Here is a 15,000-nt window from a genome sequence, read left to right as displayed (position 1 = left end):
GTGATGTCACGTCACGTGTGCAGTGTGATGTCACGTGTGCAGTGTGATGTCAGGTCACATGTGCAGTGTGATGTCACGTCACGTGTGCGGTGTGATGTCACGTCACGTGTGCGGTGTGATGTCACGTCACGTGTGCGGTGTGATGTCACATCACATGTGCGGTGTGATGTCATCTGCATACAGACACACCAGTCCGGTCTGAGGGTCTGATGCAGCGTTTCCAGATTCTGTGCTGAGGGGGGTTGACCTGAAATCTGTTGGCATTGCAAACCAGGAATCCTGGTTGAGGGGGCGGGGCTTAAAGCCGCAGCGTCATCTCAGCATGGAAATAGAAATGTAGGAAAGATGCAGAAGTCTGCATTAGTCAGCAAGGCTCATTTCCATCCAAAAAATAACGTTTACACCGACACATCACAAAATACAGTCGGTCAGTATATAGAAATTGATCTAAATCGTAACGTGTCTGGAGCACATGACATCATATCTGTCATGTGAAGACGCTCAGTAGACCAGCAGAGTCTCCAACTGAGAAACAAAAGTGAAACTTAAAATTCCACAATTTGCTTCAAACTCTCCTGTGTGTGTATGTGTGAGTGTGTGTGTGTGAGTGTGTGTGTGTGTGTGTGTGTGTGTGTGTGTGTGTGTGTGTTAATAACGGGATGGAAACAGAAACCTGAATGTTTTCTGCTGCCCTACAAACTTTAACAGCAGTAACATCAATTACAATTTCCCATCTGCAGACACTTTTATCCAAAGTGACGTACACATGAGATTTAATACAACACAAGCAAGGATCTAGTCAGAGAGAACAACGAGAGGAAGAGCCATGAAGATCAGATCTGGTCCAGAGGACAGAGGAGCCACGAGGCAGAGAGACAGAGAATAGAGACAGAATAGAGACAGAGATATAGAGACAGAGAATAGAGACAGGATAGAGACAGAATAGAGACAGAGAATAGAGACAGAATAGAGACAGAGATATAGAGACAGAATAGAGACAGAATAGACACAGAGACATAGAGACAGAGAATAGAGACAGAATAGACACAGAGATATAGAGACAGAGAATAGAGACAGAGAATAGAGACAGAATAGAGACAGAATAGAGACAGGATAGACACAGAGACATAGAGACAGAGAATAGAGACAGAATAGACACAGAGATATAGAGACAGAGAATAGAGACAGAATAGAGACAGAATAGAGACAGAGAATAGAGACAGAATAGAGACAGAGAATAGAGACAGAATAGAGACAGAGACATAGAGACAGAGAATAGAGACAGAATAGAGACAGAATAGAGACAGAATAGAGACAGAATAGAGACAGAGAATAGAGACAGAATAGAGACAGAATAGAGACAGAGAATAGACAGAATAGAGACAGAGAATAGAGACAGAATAGAGACAGAATAGAGACAGAGAATAGAGACAGAATAGAGACAGAGATATAGAGACAGAGAATAGAGACAGAGACATAGAGACAGAGAATAGAGACAGAATAGACACAGAGATATAGAGACAGAGAATAGAGACAGAGAATAGAGACAGAATAGAGGCACAATAGAGACAGAGAATAGAGACAGAGAATAGAGACACAGAATAGAGACAGAGAATAGAGACAGAGAATAGAGACAGAGAATAGAGACAGAGAATAGAGACAGAATAGAGACTTTGACATAGAGACAGAATAGAGACAGAATAGAGACAGAGAATAGAGACAGAATAGAGACAGAGACATAGAGACAGGATAGAGACAGAATAGAGACAGAATAGAGACAGAATAGAGACAGAGACATAGAGACAGAGAATAGAGACAGAATAGAGACAGAGACATAGAGACAGAGCATAGAGACAGAATAGAGACAGAGAATAGAGACAGAATAGAGACAGAGAATAGAGACAGAATAGAGACTTTGACATAGAGACAGGATAGAGACAGAGACAGAATAGAGACAGAGAATAGAGCCTCTGTCTCCTGTCCAGGTTCCTATCCTGAGCTGCTGGTTCCTCAGACGGTCTCAGACCAGCAGGTTCCTGTCCAGGTTCCTGTCCTGAGCTGCTGGTTCCTCAGACGGTCTCAGACCAGCAGGTTCCTGTCCAGGTTCCTGTCCTGAGCTGCTGGTTCCTCAGACGGTCTCAGACCAGCAGGTTCCTGTCCAGGTTGTGAACCCAGGCAGCTTCTCACTGTTTCTAGAGAAGAAACTCTCTGCCTGTTAACTTCACTCTTAACAGTCAGAATCCTTCAAAATATCCTAAAGGTTTAGTAATGAGTTGTTTTCAGCTTCAATGAAAGATGGAGAAGTCTTCGATCTTTTACCCAAAGCATTGTGGGTCGTTTTCCACAATTACTCCAACTACTATCATTCTTAATTTAATTTGTTCTAGTTTGATGATATTTATTTCTCTCTCTATTCAACGTTGTCACATGATGCCTCAGCTGACAGTATTTGGATAGATGGATGAATTGATGGATGGATGAATGTTTTCCTCTTCTTCCTCCAGAGTCCGACTCCAAACACAAGAAGAAGAAGAAGAGAAAAGAACAAAGCAAGAAGAAGAAAGACAAGAAGAAGAAGGACAAACCGTCCAGCAGGAAGCGGGCGGGCCGTCGTCACGGAGACGAGGATGAGGATGAGGATGATGACGAAGACGTGAGGAAGGACAGGACCGGGCGTGCACGTGAGGCAGAGGAGCGCGAGCGCGCACGTGAGGCCGTCCGCAGGACCAGAAGAGAAGAAGAAGAAGAAGAGGAGAAAGAAATGGACGTTCGAGGCAGACAGAGAGATGGAGAGAGAGAGAGAGGGAGGGAGAGAGAGGTAGAGAGAGACAGGGAGAGAGAGAGAGACAGGGGGAGAGAGAAGGAGAGAGAGAGCGAGCGAGCCAGAGAAACAGACAGAGAGAGAGAGGTGGAGAAGAGAGAGAGGGAAAAAGAGAGGGAGAGAGAGAGGGAGAGAGACAAAGAGAGAGAGAAAGAGAGGGAGAGAGACAAAGAGAGAGACAAGGATAGAGAGAGGAATAAGGAGAACAGAGACAGGAACAGACACAGAGAGGAGAGGAGGAGGAGCAGGGAGGCGTCGCCCAGGAGGAGGAGATAACTGTCTGACTCCTCCCACTCTGTCTGACCCCGCCCCTCTCAGTCTGACTCCTCCCACTCTGTCTGACTCCTCCCACTCTGTCTGACTCCTCCCACTCTGTCTGACTCCTCCCACTCTGTCTGACTCCTCCCACTCTGTCTGACCCGTCCCTCTCTGTCTGACTCCTCCCACTGTCTGACCCCGCCCCCTCTCAGTCTGACTCCTCCCACTCAGTCTGACTCCTCCCACTCTGTCTGACCCCGTCCCTCTCTGTCTGACTCCTCCCACTCTGTCTGACCCCGCCCCTCTCAGTCTGACTCCTCCCGCTCTGTCTGACTCCTCCCACTCTGTCTGACTCCTCCCACTCTGTCTGACCCCGTCCCTCTCTGTCTGACTCCTCCCACTGTCTGACCCCGCCCCCTCTCAGTCTGACTCCTCCCACTCAGTCTGACTCCTCCCACTCCCTCTGACCCCTTCATCCCTCCATCTCTCTCTCTCTCTCTCTCTCTCTCAGTTTTTCTTTCTGCCAGCAGACATGATGGATGATTGACAGCTGTCAGTCAACATGTCTCAGCACAGTGTTATCAAGGGGTCCTTTTTTTTTTTTATTTGTTTGTTTTTGGCTTTCTTTTTTTTTGTTTGCTTTGTATTTTATTTTGTTTCTTCTAAATTGCATCAGATCTCTCAGCTGTTAATATTCAGTATACCCATCATTCACCTCTTCTGTCTCTCTTTTTGATAATCCCTCTCTTCTCTTCATTCTTTCTCCCTCCAGAAACCTGTCTGTCTCTCAGCTTCAGGAAGTGTTGGATCACATGTTTTGTACTCTGCACCTGTCTGTCTCTCCACCTGTCTGTCTCTCCACCTGTCTGTCTCTCCACCTGTCTGTCTCTCCACCTGTCTGTCTCTCCACCTCCTGTCTCTCCACCTCCTGTCTCTCTACCTGTCTGTCTCTCCACCTCCTGTCTCTCCACCTCCTGTCTCTCTACCTGTCTGTCTCTCCACCTCCTGTCTCTCCACCTGTCTGTCTCTCTACCTGTCTGTCTCTCCACCTCCTGTCTCTCTACCTGTCTGTCTCTCCACCTGTCTGTCTCTCCACCTCCTGTCTCTCTACCTGTCTGTCTCTCCACCTCCTGTCTCTCCACCTGTCTGTCTCTCTACCTGTCTGTCTCTCCACCTGTCTGTCTCTCCACCTCCTGTCTCTCTACCTGTCTGTCTCTCCACCTCCTGTCTCTCCACCTCCTGTCTCTCTACCTGTCTGTCTCTCCACCTGTCTGTCTCTCTACCTGTCTGTCTCTCCACCTGTCTGTCTCTCTACCTGTCTGTCTCTCCACCTCCTGTCTCTCCACCTGTCTGTCTCTCCACCTCCTGTCTCTCCACCTGTCTGTCTCTCTACCTGTCTGTCTCTCCACCTCCTGTCTCTCTACCTGTCTGTCTCTCCACCTGTCTGTCTCTCTACCTGTCTGTCTCTCCACCTCCTGTCTCTCCACCTGTCTGTCTCTCCACCTCCTGTCTCTCCACCTGTCTGTCTCTCTACCTGTCTCTCTCCACCTCCTGTCTCTCCACCTGTCTGTCTCTCTACCTGTCTGTCTCTCCACCTCCTGTCTCTCTACCTGTCTGTCTCTCCACCTCCTGTCTCTCTACCTGTCTGTCTCTCCACCTCCTGTCTCTCTACCTGTCTGTCTCCCGCTCCAGTTTCTATTCCTGATTGATTTTGTTGTTGATGAAATGAAACAAAACATTAAAGTTGCTTCAGCTGTTTTCTAACCAGTTTCTACTGTTTCTACTGTTTCTACTGTTTGTACTGAGTCAGGTGATGAGCAGAGGTGAGAGGACTTTATTGATTAGTGATTGATCATCATGTCAGAGAACAGAACAGGAAACAGGAAGTAAATGTTTGTGATGTTTTCTATGGAGCCGCTGAGAAGCTTCTGATTGGCTGCAGAGCTTCACATAAGAACTCTGTCTGAACCAGTACTCCCTTAAAATCACCTTTATCATTAATGTACATTAATTCACCCCTTAATTCATGCAAAATCCCCTTAAAATTAATTAAGGGAGTTAATAATGGAGATCCCATCTAAACCTCCTTAAACTCCCTGTAATGTTTTCCCTTAATAACTCATTAATAACTCATTAATAACTCATTAATAACTCAGAACCAGCCCATGAGCAAATCCCTTATGAACCCATGATGACCTCACTTTATTAAAGCTGTTATTTTAATGGATAATTAATGTTTATGTGATGAGAAATGAAGACGATTCAGGGATCAAATGAAGGGGTTGGTTTGTACCGTGTTCCTCACGTGTTCCTCACGTGTTCCTCACATGTTCCTCACGGTACAAACAGTAAGCAGACTAGACTGCTGGCTGTAGACCGGCTCAGCAGAACCAGCAGAACCAGCAGAACCAACAGAACCAGCAGAACCAGCAGAACCAACAGAACCAACAGAACCAACAGAACCAGCAGAACCTTCTTCTTCTCAGCTGAACCTGCTCAGGAGAAGAGTCTGATGTTCAGTCTGTTCAGAGCATCGCAGTTTATTGTGGTTTTTACATTAGTTGTGTGTGTGTAACCACACACACTCACACACACACCTTACACTTAAAATCCATCCAATAATAATTTGATTTATTCAGGGAAAAGGTTTAGAAATCACCTTGTTACTGTGGATTATCTGTTCTGACTAGATACTCCAGTTAAACCAGTACACACACACTCTCACACACACACACACACACACACACACATACTGGTTTTTGCCCTTCAGGAGGTCCACCAACTTTTTGCTCCTTTATGGGGTCCACCCTTTCCAGTGGTTCTACAATGCTGTAAAAAATCAGGTAAGCTAAAAAAAAATTCTCAATCACAATAATCACTTCAATTTAACAAAATTCTAAAGTTTTGTCAAAAAAGTTTTTTGGTCACTTGTGGGGTCCGTTTCTAACTTCCGTCTACTTGTGAGGTCCAGTGTTACACACACACACTTCTCTTGTTTTTGTATCTTTGCAGGGTATTAGGTTACTATCTGGGGCCCATTGACCACTTGCTAACCACTGTTAAATGTTTCCTGCACCAACAATAAATATCATTAAAAACATATGAAAATGTAAACATATGAGAAGGCTAGACACAAATAGGACACACGCTGGACTTTGGTTGAGTTCACTACTTCCTTCATTCCATCACTTTATCCTTTACACCTGCAAATCCACATGCCTTGTTAGCTCATTAACTAGTCTATCTGCTGTCATCTTGACAAAAGATCATCAATAGGAAGACAGGGTAGTAGCATGATAATCAAATAATGATCCTCAGAACCAGCAATTGACCATTTAAAATGAATGAACCCAAGATCTAATTTTGAGTCAACACTGTTTTTTTTTCTTCTTTTTATTCCACCCTGGAGTTAACTGTAAGCATTCTTCACGTTGCATAAAGTTAGCTGAATAGTGTTACCGGCGCCAGAGCTAGGGGTCTCTGGTCCGGCAGCATGAGCCACTCAGGCGGCATCACTATATGTGGCTATTCCAGACCCACTACACTAGCATAATTGTCTATGTCTTATTTTGGCGAAATTGTGAAATCAAATCAGTGCTGATTCACCGTGCATTACAATGCAAATAAACAAACAACAAGAAGATATCCTGAAGGCCCATGTATTTATTTATCAAAACATGTCAGTGAACAGACTACATATTACACGTTGATAATGCGAGTACATGACACACAGTGTACTACATTAAAGATAACTTATAGAAGTGTGTTATTTGGAAACTATAGTTTTAACATAAGTTTATAAACTTATGTTAAAACCCATTCACTTGAATCACAATTTTGAATCTAATTGAATAATCCTGACTGTACTAGCAATTTGGATCTTTGTCATGTAGCTACAGTATCTAGCTGGCTTCATGTTAACCATGGCAGCTCTGTGCAATGGCTGAAGTTGCCAGTCTGTCGGTACAGTCAGTATACCATTGGGTATACCCAATCATTTTACAGCTGCTATTTTAAAGGGATAGTTCACCCAAAATTCAAATTGCACTCATTATCTGCTCACCCTCATGTCAACTAAGGGCTGGCAGAAATTTCAGAGTTATCTGTGGCTTCTCTGAGTTAAAGGTGGTCTCAGTGCAGCAGTGTATGTCCATATAACGATTGCAAATGGATCCCACTTTTTTCATAACAAAAAGACACACGAAAAAACATCCAAATACCTCCATACAGCTCATATGTAATGTCCGTCTTGTATTGAAACCCTGAAACGAGAAATTCCGTTAAAAAAATTATGTAAAAAAATTAATAGGTCTATATTTCAAGCTTGTTTGTAGTGGAAGCTCCCAGCACTTCTCTTCCTGGTCCGTCCAAATCTCGTGAACCGACATCAGTGCAAATTATGCGCACATCTCGAAAGATTTGGACAGACCAGGAAGTGCTGGGAACTTCCACTACAAACAAGCTTGAAATATAGACTAGAAAAAATCTCATTTTGGGGCTTCAATAAGACGGACATTACGTACGAGTAACATGGAGGTATTTGGATGGACATGCACTGCTACACCGAGACCCCCTGTAACTCAGAGAAGCCACGGATAACTCTGAAACTTCTCCCAGCTCTTAGTGGACATGAGAGTGAGTAGATGAGTGCAATTTGAATTTTGGGTGAACTATCCCTTAAGGTGAATAGTTGGTTACCTAATCCCTTACTGGAAATGTTTAATTTGCAACATAATTTGCATTAGGAATATCATAACAGTGTAGTACAGTGTTACAGACTGCAAAATTAATGAACAAACATAACTTTTATCTGACAACAGTATAACTGAGGTAAAGCATGTATTTGTTTAATGTGTTGTCAACTGCTAGAACCACAGCAGCTACTTCAACTTACAGCCTATTTCCGCTTTGAACAAAGAAGTGTTGGCATTAAACTTATGCCAAAAGAAAAGGAAAGTCAGCCAACTTACAATAAAACTAATGAATCAATTTTTCATTGAATTGAATTTTTCATTTTGAGTGATTTAGCCAAGACTTTGTAAACAGGCTGACAAGTCATATTTATGTGACATGAGTTGATATTACTGTACAACTCTGTTTTGAATTGGGCTTGTATGAAGACTCCTCCATAGAAGACAGACAGAGAGGGAAACGGAGGTGTCCATACTTCTGATCAGTCCACTGCTTTCATTCTAATTTTCTTCTCATGGCAGTTATTCTATTTTTGAGGAAATATTTGACTGCTTTCCAGTCTCTTTGTTGCAGCGCTTTAGGTTCTGCAGAAATGCAGCGCTCACAGTCGGCTTTACCTGGAACTTCTTGCCTCACCAAAAACCTCTTCAGGTGTTTTTCTACAGCAGAAATTTCCTCGGGTGTCCAACGTTTTACAGCAGCTTTTTTACCTAAGAAGGCAGAAAAAGATTACATTTTGATTAAACTGACAATTTCATAGCAGGAGCCCTGACTGCATAGCACATTACAGGACTCCCTGAACTGATAAACAGATAATCGATCCATCATTAAGTTCATGATTCAACCCTGAGCTTCACATTCATTCTGTAATTACTGGAGAATGGTGCATTCATGGACCACAGTACGTATGAAAAAATATTAAAATGTGATGTTATTTCTCTACTCGCTGCTCATATAACCAAGTAGTATTCGCTGCAAGACATCCACCCACAGCCGCTGGTACCAAGCGGTGGAAAGCCAAGCCGTCGAGGACGTGTCATGCATGCAGTGTAATTTGACGTCAGCACGGGAAATTTGGACCCAGAATTGCAGCGCATTTTGCAGCACACAGCCTGTTCAAGGCAACAGAGAGATATGCTAGATGGCTCATTCTTTTTGGTTTTGAATGCTTCATGTCCCATTATTATTAGAAAACTTAAAATGCATTTCTATTTTTTCATAAATCTTGCCTCATGATCCTTTTCCCTGGCTAGATCACCATGGTAATTTATGCTTAGGTTATGTTTAGAGTTTCATCCTAAAATCGGCTGTAAAAGTGCAGCTGTTCCACTATTTAACTCATTTACAGCTGGCATCACGTTTACTTTGAAAGTCCAGTGATGTGATGCTGAACTTCGCCAGACTAGAGCCATAGACTGTTAGGTAGGCCTAAAAGAAGTAGGTGATCGTTGCAGCGCAGTTCAGTTCATGGTGGAAGATCAGACCTACAAACATACACAGACAGCGTGTATGACCTGCACCGGACGTTGGTGCTGGAAAAAAATAAAGAAAAAACGAACAGCGCCACTCTGCAGCTCACCTGTGGCTCACCTGCAGCTGTCAGGAGCCTCGCTCTCTCTTCAGCCTGGTGTTTGGCTGCACTTTGTTTAAAATAGTTCAACATGTGAAGATCTATAACCGCCATCTGAACAGCGGTCAGCTGAGCCGGAGCACAGGGGACGTGGCTGCTGTGTAGGCTTGCTATTTTATAACGGTAAAAAAATATTGTCCTGATATTATGGGATGTTAAAGTTTGTAGCAAGTAGACTACGGTGCCGTGAAAAAAAGGAAAAACAATCGCGGGCGACATTGATGCGCGTCATGCAAGAGAGACAGGAGAGGAGGGAGAGAGAGTGAGAGGAGGGATTGATACGGAGCAAAGGCACTGTCAGGTGGGATGAACTGGGTCGCTGCACCAGGTGAGACAGGCTCACGCTTCCCTGTCCCTCCTCTCTCTTTGTGTGTCTGCCCATTTTAACGCCATCTTGACGCAGTTCAGCATCACATTAGGTTCATAATGGTCTCCATTTGGCTCTGTGCTAAAACAAGGGATGGCTTCATCACTTGTCTGAGCAGTAAACTCAGTGAAACAGCTGATTGAAACACACAAAGTCTACTTTATGAAAGCGATATTTGATTTTTGTCAATAAAAAGCCAATAAAGTCCCATACTGTCCCTTTAAATGTAGCTCAATGTAGAGCTGTCAGATATTATAAGCAGCTCTCTTGTATTTTCATGATGCTTCAGGCTATGATCAAGCGTCCATGCTCATTCATGCTCTCTCCATTAGAACAACCTGCTCCTCTTGGCTGATCGCTGGTACAGGCATCACCACTATTAGCAGTTCTGTGCAAACCTCCAGCGCTGGAGAGAGGCTGCTTGCACCAGGCGAATATTCAACGTGATTTGGGAGAAATTTTAACAGCTCTAGTAAGCAATCACACAGGTAGCTCTATGTTGTCAGGGACAGGTCAGGACAGTCTGAAGACAGACAGCTCTGAGGTTGTTTATAAAAATGAAATGCCTTGACCACATCACAGCAGAGGAAACTCCGCTGTTCTCAGCTCCACTGTGACAAGTGTTTTTTTTTTTTTTAAGCACCGGTAGCGACCAGCTAAAATACGGGAGGATACTGGACCAGTGCAGATCCGGTGTATTTATCAAAGCTTGGTTTCCGTGCTGAGGCACCCAGTTGGTTTGAGCTGCGTTAATGAAGTTATAGGATACTGTTCAGGCACCAGTGATTGTTCTGTTGCTTTTTGACTCTTTACTCACTGGTCGTCTGTGTTTTAGCGATTGTACATGGCTGAGGCCAGTATAAAACAGGTAACATTTTCATTAAAAGCAAAGTAGTGAACTTTTGGGCAGTGGCCCAAAAGAGAATCCAAGCCCCAGAGCTTACCTCTTTTTTTTGCAGACACACTCTGTTTATGGACTTGTGATGTGGAGGTACATTCTTGAGGGGATGACAAGCTGACCTCATCTTCTGACTCCTCTTCTCTTGGCATGCTGACCTCATCTGGTTGACTGACATCTAGGCACAGAAAGAACTTTAATAAATAATGAATGACAAAAAATTGAAGAAACAGTCAGAAGAGAAATTATTTTATTTTATAAAATAATCTAATTGTTCAGGCTCACCTGTTGCAGACCCTGTCTGGTCTTGGACTTGTGATGTGGAGGTACATTCGTGTATGGATGAAATGCTGACGTCATCGTCCGACCCCTCTTCACCTGGACACAGAAAAGGCTCATTCAAACATGCAAGAGAGACATACAAACTTTAATAAACTTAAATATAAGTAGTCAGTAAAGCTAGATTGATAATGATATTAACCGAAATGACATTGAAATACCCGTCAGGCAGATCAGAGAATGAATATCGAGACAGAGTCTGTTATAATAATTATTCATAACTAATAAAATACATTAAAATAATCCACAGTTGTCTGACTGAACTGAGTCAAAGGGGTTCTTCAAACAGCTGGTCATCTTATTGCCCCAGCCACAGTAGTGAACTGTGGAGCAGCTGTTTACAGTCTCTTCTTATATTTGTGTCTCACGCTCTCACACTCTCCCTGCACCAACCACTGCCTGCAGCCTGGTCTGTCTCACTGCTCTGTCTCACTGCTCTTACAAATTATGATTTTAGCCTGGTCTATTAAGACTTAATTTATTTAGTTTACATATTTACAATTTAACATAATTCTTAAGCATTTGATGGAGTTTTCCACAGCTACCATATTTATTAATGTTTTCAATGCAGTAAAGCTGAAGATGTCCAGGTAGAGAGCAGCAAGATGTCCAGGGGAGACTGTGAACTAGGACAAAAGGCAGCACACAATCATAAAATTGTTTCTTTTAGCATGGATGGTATATGAAAAACCTTAATTACACATTCTGAATGAGTGATTTCTCCATGTACAGTTGAGTCTTTGGCTCTGCCTACCTGAGAAAGCCACCACACGCCAGGGCTTATCTTTATAAAATATTTGAAACGGCTGCAGATGTTCTGCAAATGGCCTATTCACACTGCTAAACCTTTGCCCTGCAACATTTTATAATGATTTTGTCTTGTCCTGAATCTTTGTTGTGAGCTTGGTTTTACAGATGAATGACAGTTAAGAGAAATGTAATATTGTCACTGTACTTTGACAATCATATAGTAGATTTCAATCCCAGACCCCCATCTTGCTGAATCAGACTTGTGCCCTCAATCCTGGAGACAAAGTGATATTGTATCCTTGTCTTAACACAAGGTCAGGACATTACCAGTCAGGGAAACCTGCAGGCTTTCAACGGTGTTAACAAAATCCAAATGCAAAGCTCATATATATATTAATGACCAATGATGGCTAGTTTATAACCAATTTATCACATACCTTCGATGTCCTCTTCTGAAGGCCCCTCCATGCCAATGGTCTCTAAAATGTTAATAGATATAATATTATTTTTATTGAGTTGGAAAGCTGAAACTGTGGGCAATCTGCCAATTAAGACTATACATACTGTAAAAACTGCAGACAATTGCTTGACTGATCATACTGTTTCAATAACTACTGAGGTAGATACAGTCAAAATACAATACAGATCAATAAAACTTACTTTTCTATCTGTATGTTTGTGTCTATGTGAGAGCAACAGTCATTCTCATCCAATCACCACTATTCCAATATGTTTTACAGGGTAAATATTTGCTTACTGGATGCTTAAGAATAAATGTCATATATTGTACTTTTAAAAGTAATGACACTTAGTACCATTCACGTCAACTTGAATTTCATCCAGACTTTTTCCTTTCAATTCTCCTAGGCGTCCCTGCTCCATGGCCAGTAGTACTTTGCTGATTTTGGCCAATTGGAGGGTGCCCTCTGGAAGGCGGTAGTGCTTCCGGTGGACAGCGATATTATGCCCAAGAAAGTCTGCCAACTGATCGAGTTCCGTGGTCTTGAGGTTCAACACAGTTGAGAGGGTGGCGATATGTTTTCTCAGTTTTGTTGATGTTAATGCTTCAGGATTTTTGATGTGGTCACATTCTCCTACAAACTGCCTTATGCAGTCAGAGGCCCTTAGGTAATGGACAGAGCATGGTAATGCAAACAGATACACATTTTCACACAGCACCCCGCATTCTTGTCTCTTCTTGGTTAGAGCATCGAGTGACTCTCTCATGAGTGGGGTCAAAAGAACTGGTACCTTTCTTCCTCTCTTGCCAACAATTGTAATCCTTACAAAATGTTTACACAGCTTCTGTTCAAGTGGTGTAAGAGCCAAGCTTACATCTCCATGTGTGTCTGATGTGTCCTTTGACAGGTACGAAGACAGGAGCATCCTGGACACTTCCCCTCCTCTCCGCCGGTTAAACAATACAACTTGTGTCAGGGTCACTTTTGCAAGCTCCTTCCAGTTTGATGGTGATGGGTGTTCTTGTAGATCATTCAAATGTTGCTGCTGTTTCTCAGCTAGATGACAATGAAGCTTTTGGATATCTTGTGTGAAAGGTAGGAGTTGTGGAGCATTCCATTTGCTCTGGTCTAGCTGAGTTAATGCTTGGCTCGCGATATCAAACCTCCAACTTTCTTGATAAAGTTGAGCAAAATCCTCAGCATCTTGAGTAGCTTGTTTATCTTTCTTTTTCAGGCCTTCAGACTTGATGAACATGGCCAAAGAATGTAAGCTATGGCCAACCTTGCGCGCAAGAGATGGACGTTGGTATTTACCAGTTTGCTCACTGAATCCAGACAGGCTCTTAGCAGCAGAGACAACCTGAGTGTACTGTTCAGGTTTTATGAGTTCTTGAATGGTCTTCACATGTGTAACTTTTCTTGCTTCCAATAAAAACCTGCCAAGCTCTCTCAGTTTCTGTCGTATATACTGATGTTGACTGACAATCTTCTCATTCTTTTTGAACAGTCTGTAACCATACTCAAGAAGGCAGCGGTCTTCTTTAATAACAACTGCAATCCTGTCTTGGTTCATAACACTTAAGAACTTCCAATAAGCATCGTTAAAGCCAGGTGGAGCAGGTTCAGCGAAAGCACACAATGCTTGAACTCTTTTTTTGCCTGGTTTGGTATCCTCAGGTTTGAAGCTGCACACCTGAAAGTGACGCCACATCGCTCTTCTGGAGAACAAGCCATAGCAGTGAATACAATGGGTAAATTGCTGTCCTTCAGATTTTTTCTGTGGTTGCTTCCATGGTATGAGATTGCCTTTTCGTGTCTCCAGAACATCACTGTTGTGCTCAAAGTTGCCTTTATTTCGTATATAGTCTAACTGCAGTCTTCGTTCTTTTGAGTTCTTTGGCAAGCTCCGTGCTTTTGCAACCTCTGTTTCATCTTGGTGCTTACGCCACAAGTGTCTTGACATTTTCTGGACAAACTTTCTGCAATAAAAGCAGAAATGTTTCTTATTATAGCTTCTGGATCCATTCCCCTTCTTTAAAACTGGACTGACATAGATGGACTGTTCTTCTTCCAGGGGCACTGAAACACTCGCATCCTTTTGTGAATATGTTGACACTATTTTCTTTTCATTCCCATCAGCTCTGCGATTTGGAAATTTTTGTGTGGGGGCTTGACATCTTTCAAAGGTTCTCTTCTGGCTAAGCTCAAGCGAGCTCTGACTGGAAGACTCACTTGTGTTCTGACCAGAAAACTTGTTTCTCTGACTTGATGACCCACTTCCACTCTCCCTGGGCTTAAACTTGCTCTGACTGGATGCCTTGCTTCTTCTCTGATTTGAGGACTCACTTCCACTGTCCCTGGGCTTAAACTTGCTCTGACTGGAAGATGTTCTTCTACTATATGCTGATTTTTTCTTTTTTCCATCTTCCAGGGTTAATTCCAAACTGCTATCACTCTCTGTGCTTTCGTCAATGGGACATGGAATGTACTCATCTTGACTATCTATGTCTGAGTCATCTGATTCCACAACGTTCATCTGAATCTTTCAAAAACAACAACAACAAAATCATGTGTCAATCACTCATTTTGAAACATTAAGTATCAAAAATCTGAGTATACTTTGAATGTGTAAATAAATTTATGAATGAAAACACATACTGTTAATTTATGTTGGACAAAACATTTGACTAAAAACTGGGAATGGCGCTTCCATTTCCTTTTATATTCAATTAATCACATTACATAATGAACAAATACTGGCATTTTTTTTTACCATAAAATTAA

The 15,000-nt window shown here is 42.7% G+C and overlaps 1 protein-coding gene across 2 annotated transcripts in view; it reads left to right on the top strand.

Moving 5' to 3' along the window:
* Window positions 1-4,847, top strand: part of cwc22 (CWC22 spliceosome associated protein) — a 27,446-nt gene extending 22,599 nt beyond the window's left edge. The window contains exons 20-21 of one of the 2 annotated variants that reach the window (XM_078285981.1): window positions 2,505-3,099; window positions 3,141-4,847. In XM_078285981.1, the coding sequence (XP_078142107.1) occupies window positions 2,505-3,097 (593 nt within the window). In that variant the 3' untranslated portion in view covers window positions 3,098-3,099; window positions 3,141-4,847. Of the gene's footprint in view, window positions 1-2,504 lie in introns of both variants that reach the window. The other variant, XM_078285982.1, reaches the window with a different exon arrangement.
* The last annotated feature ends 10,153 nt before the right edge of the window (window positions 4,848-15,000 follow it).

The sequence above is a fragment of the Centroberyx gerrardi genome, chromosome 10 (genome assembly GCF_048128805.1).
Source record: "Centroberyx gerrardi isolate f3 chromosome 10, fCenGer3.hap1.cur.20231027, whole genome shotgun sequence".
NCBI lineage: Eukaryota > Metazoa > Chordata > Actinopteri > Beryciformes > Berycidae > Centroberyx > Centroberyx gerrardi.
This window is presented reverse-complemented; position numbering and strand designations above follow the sequence as displayed.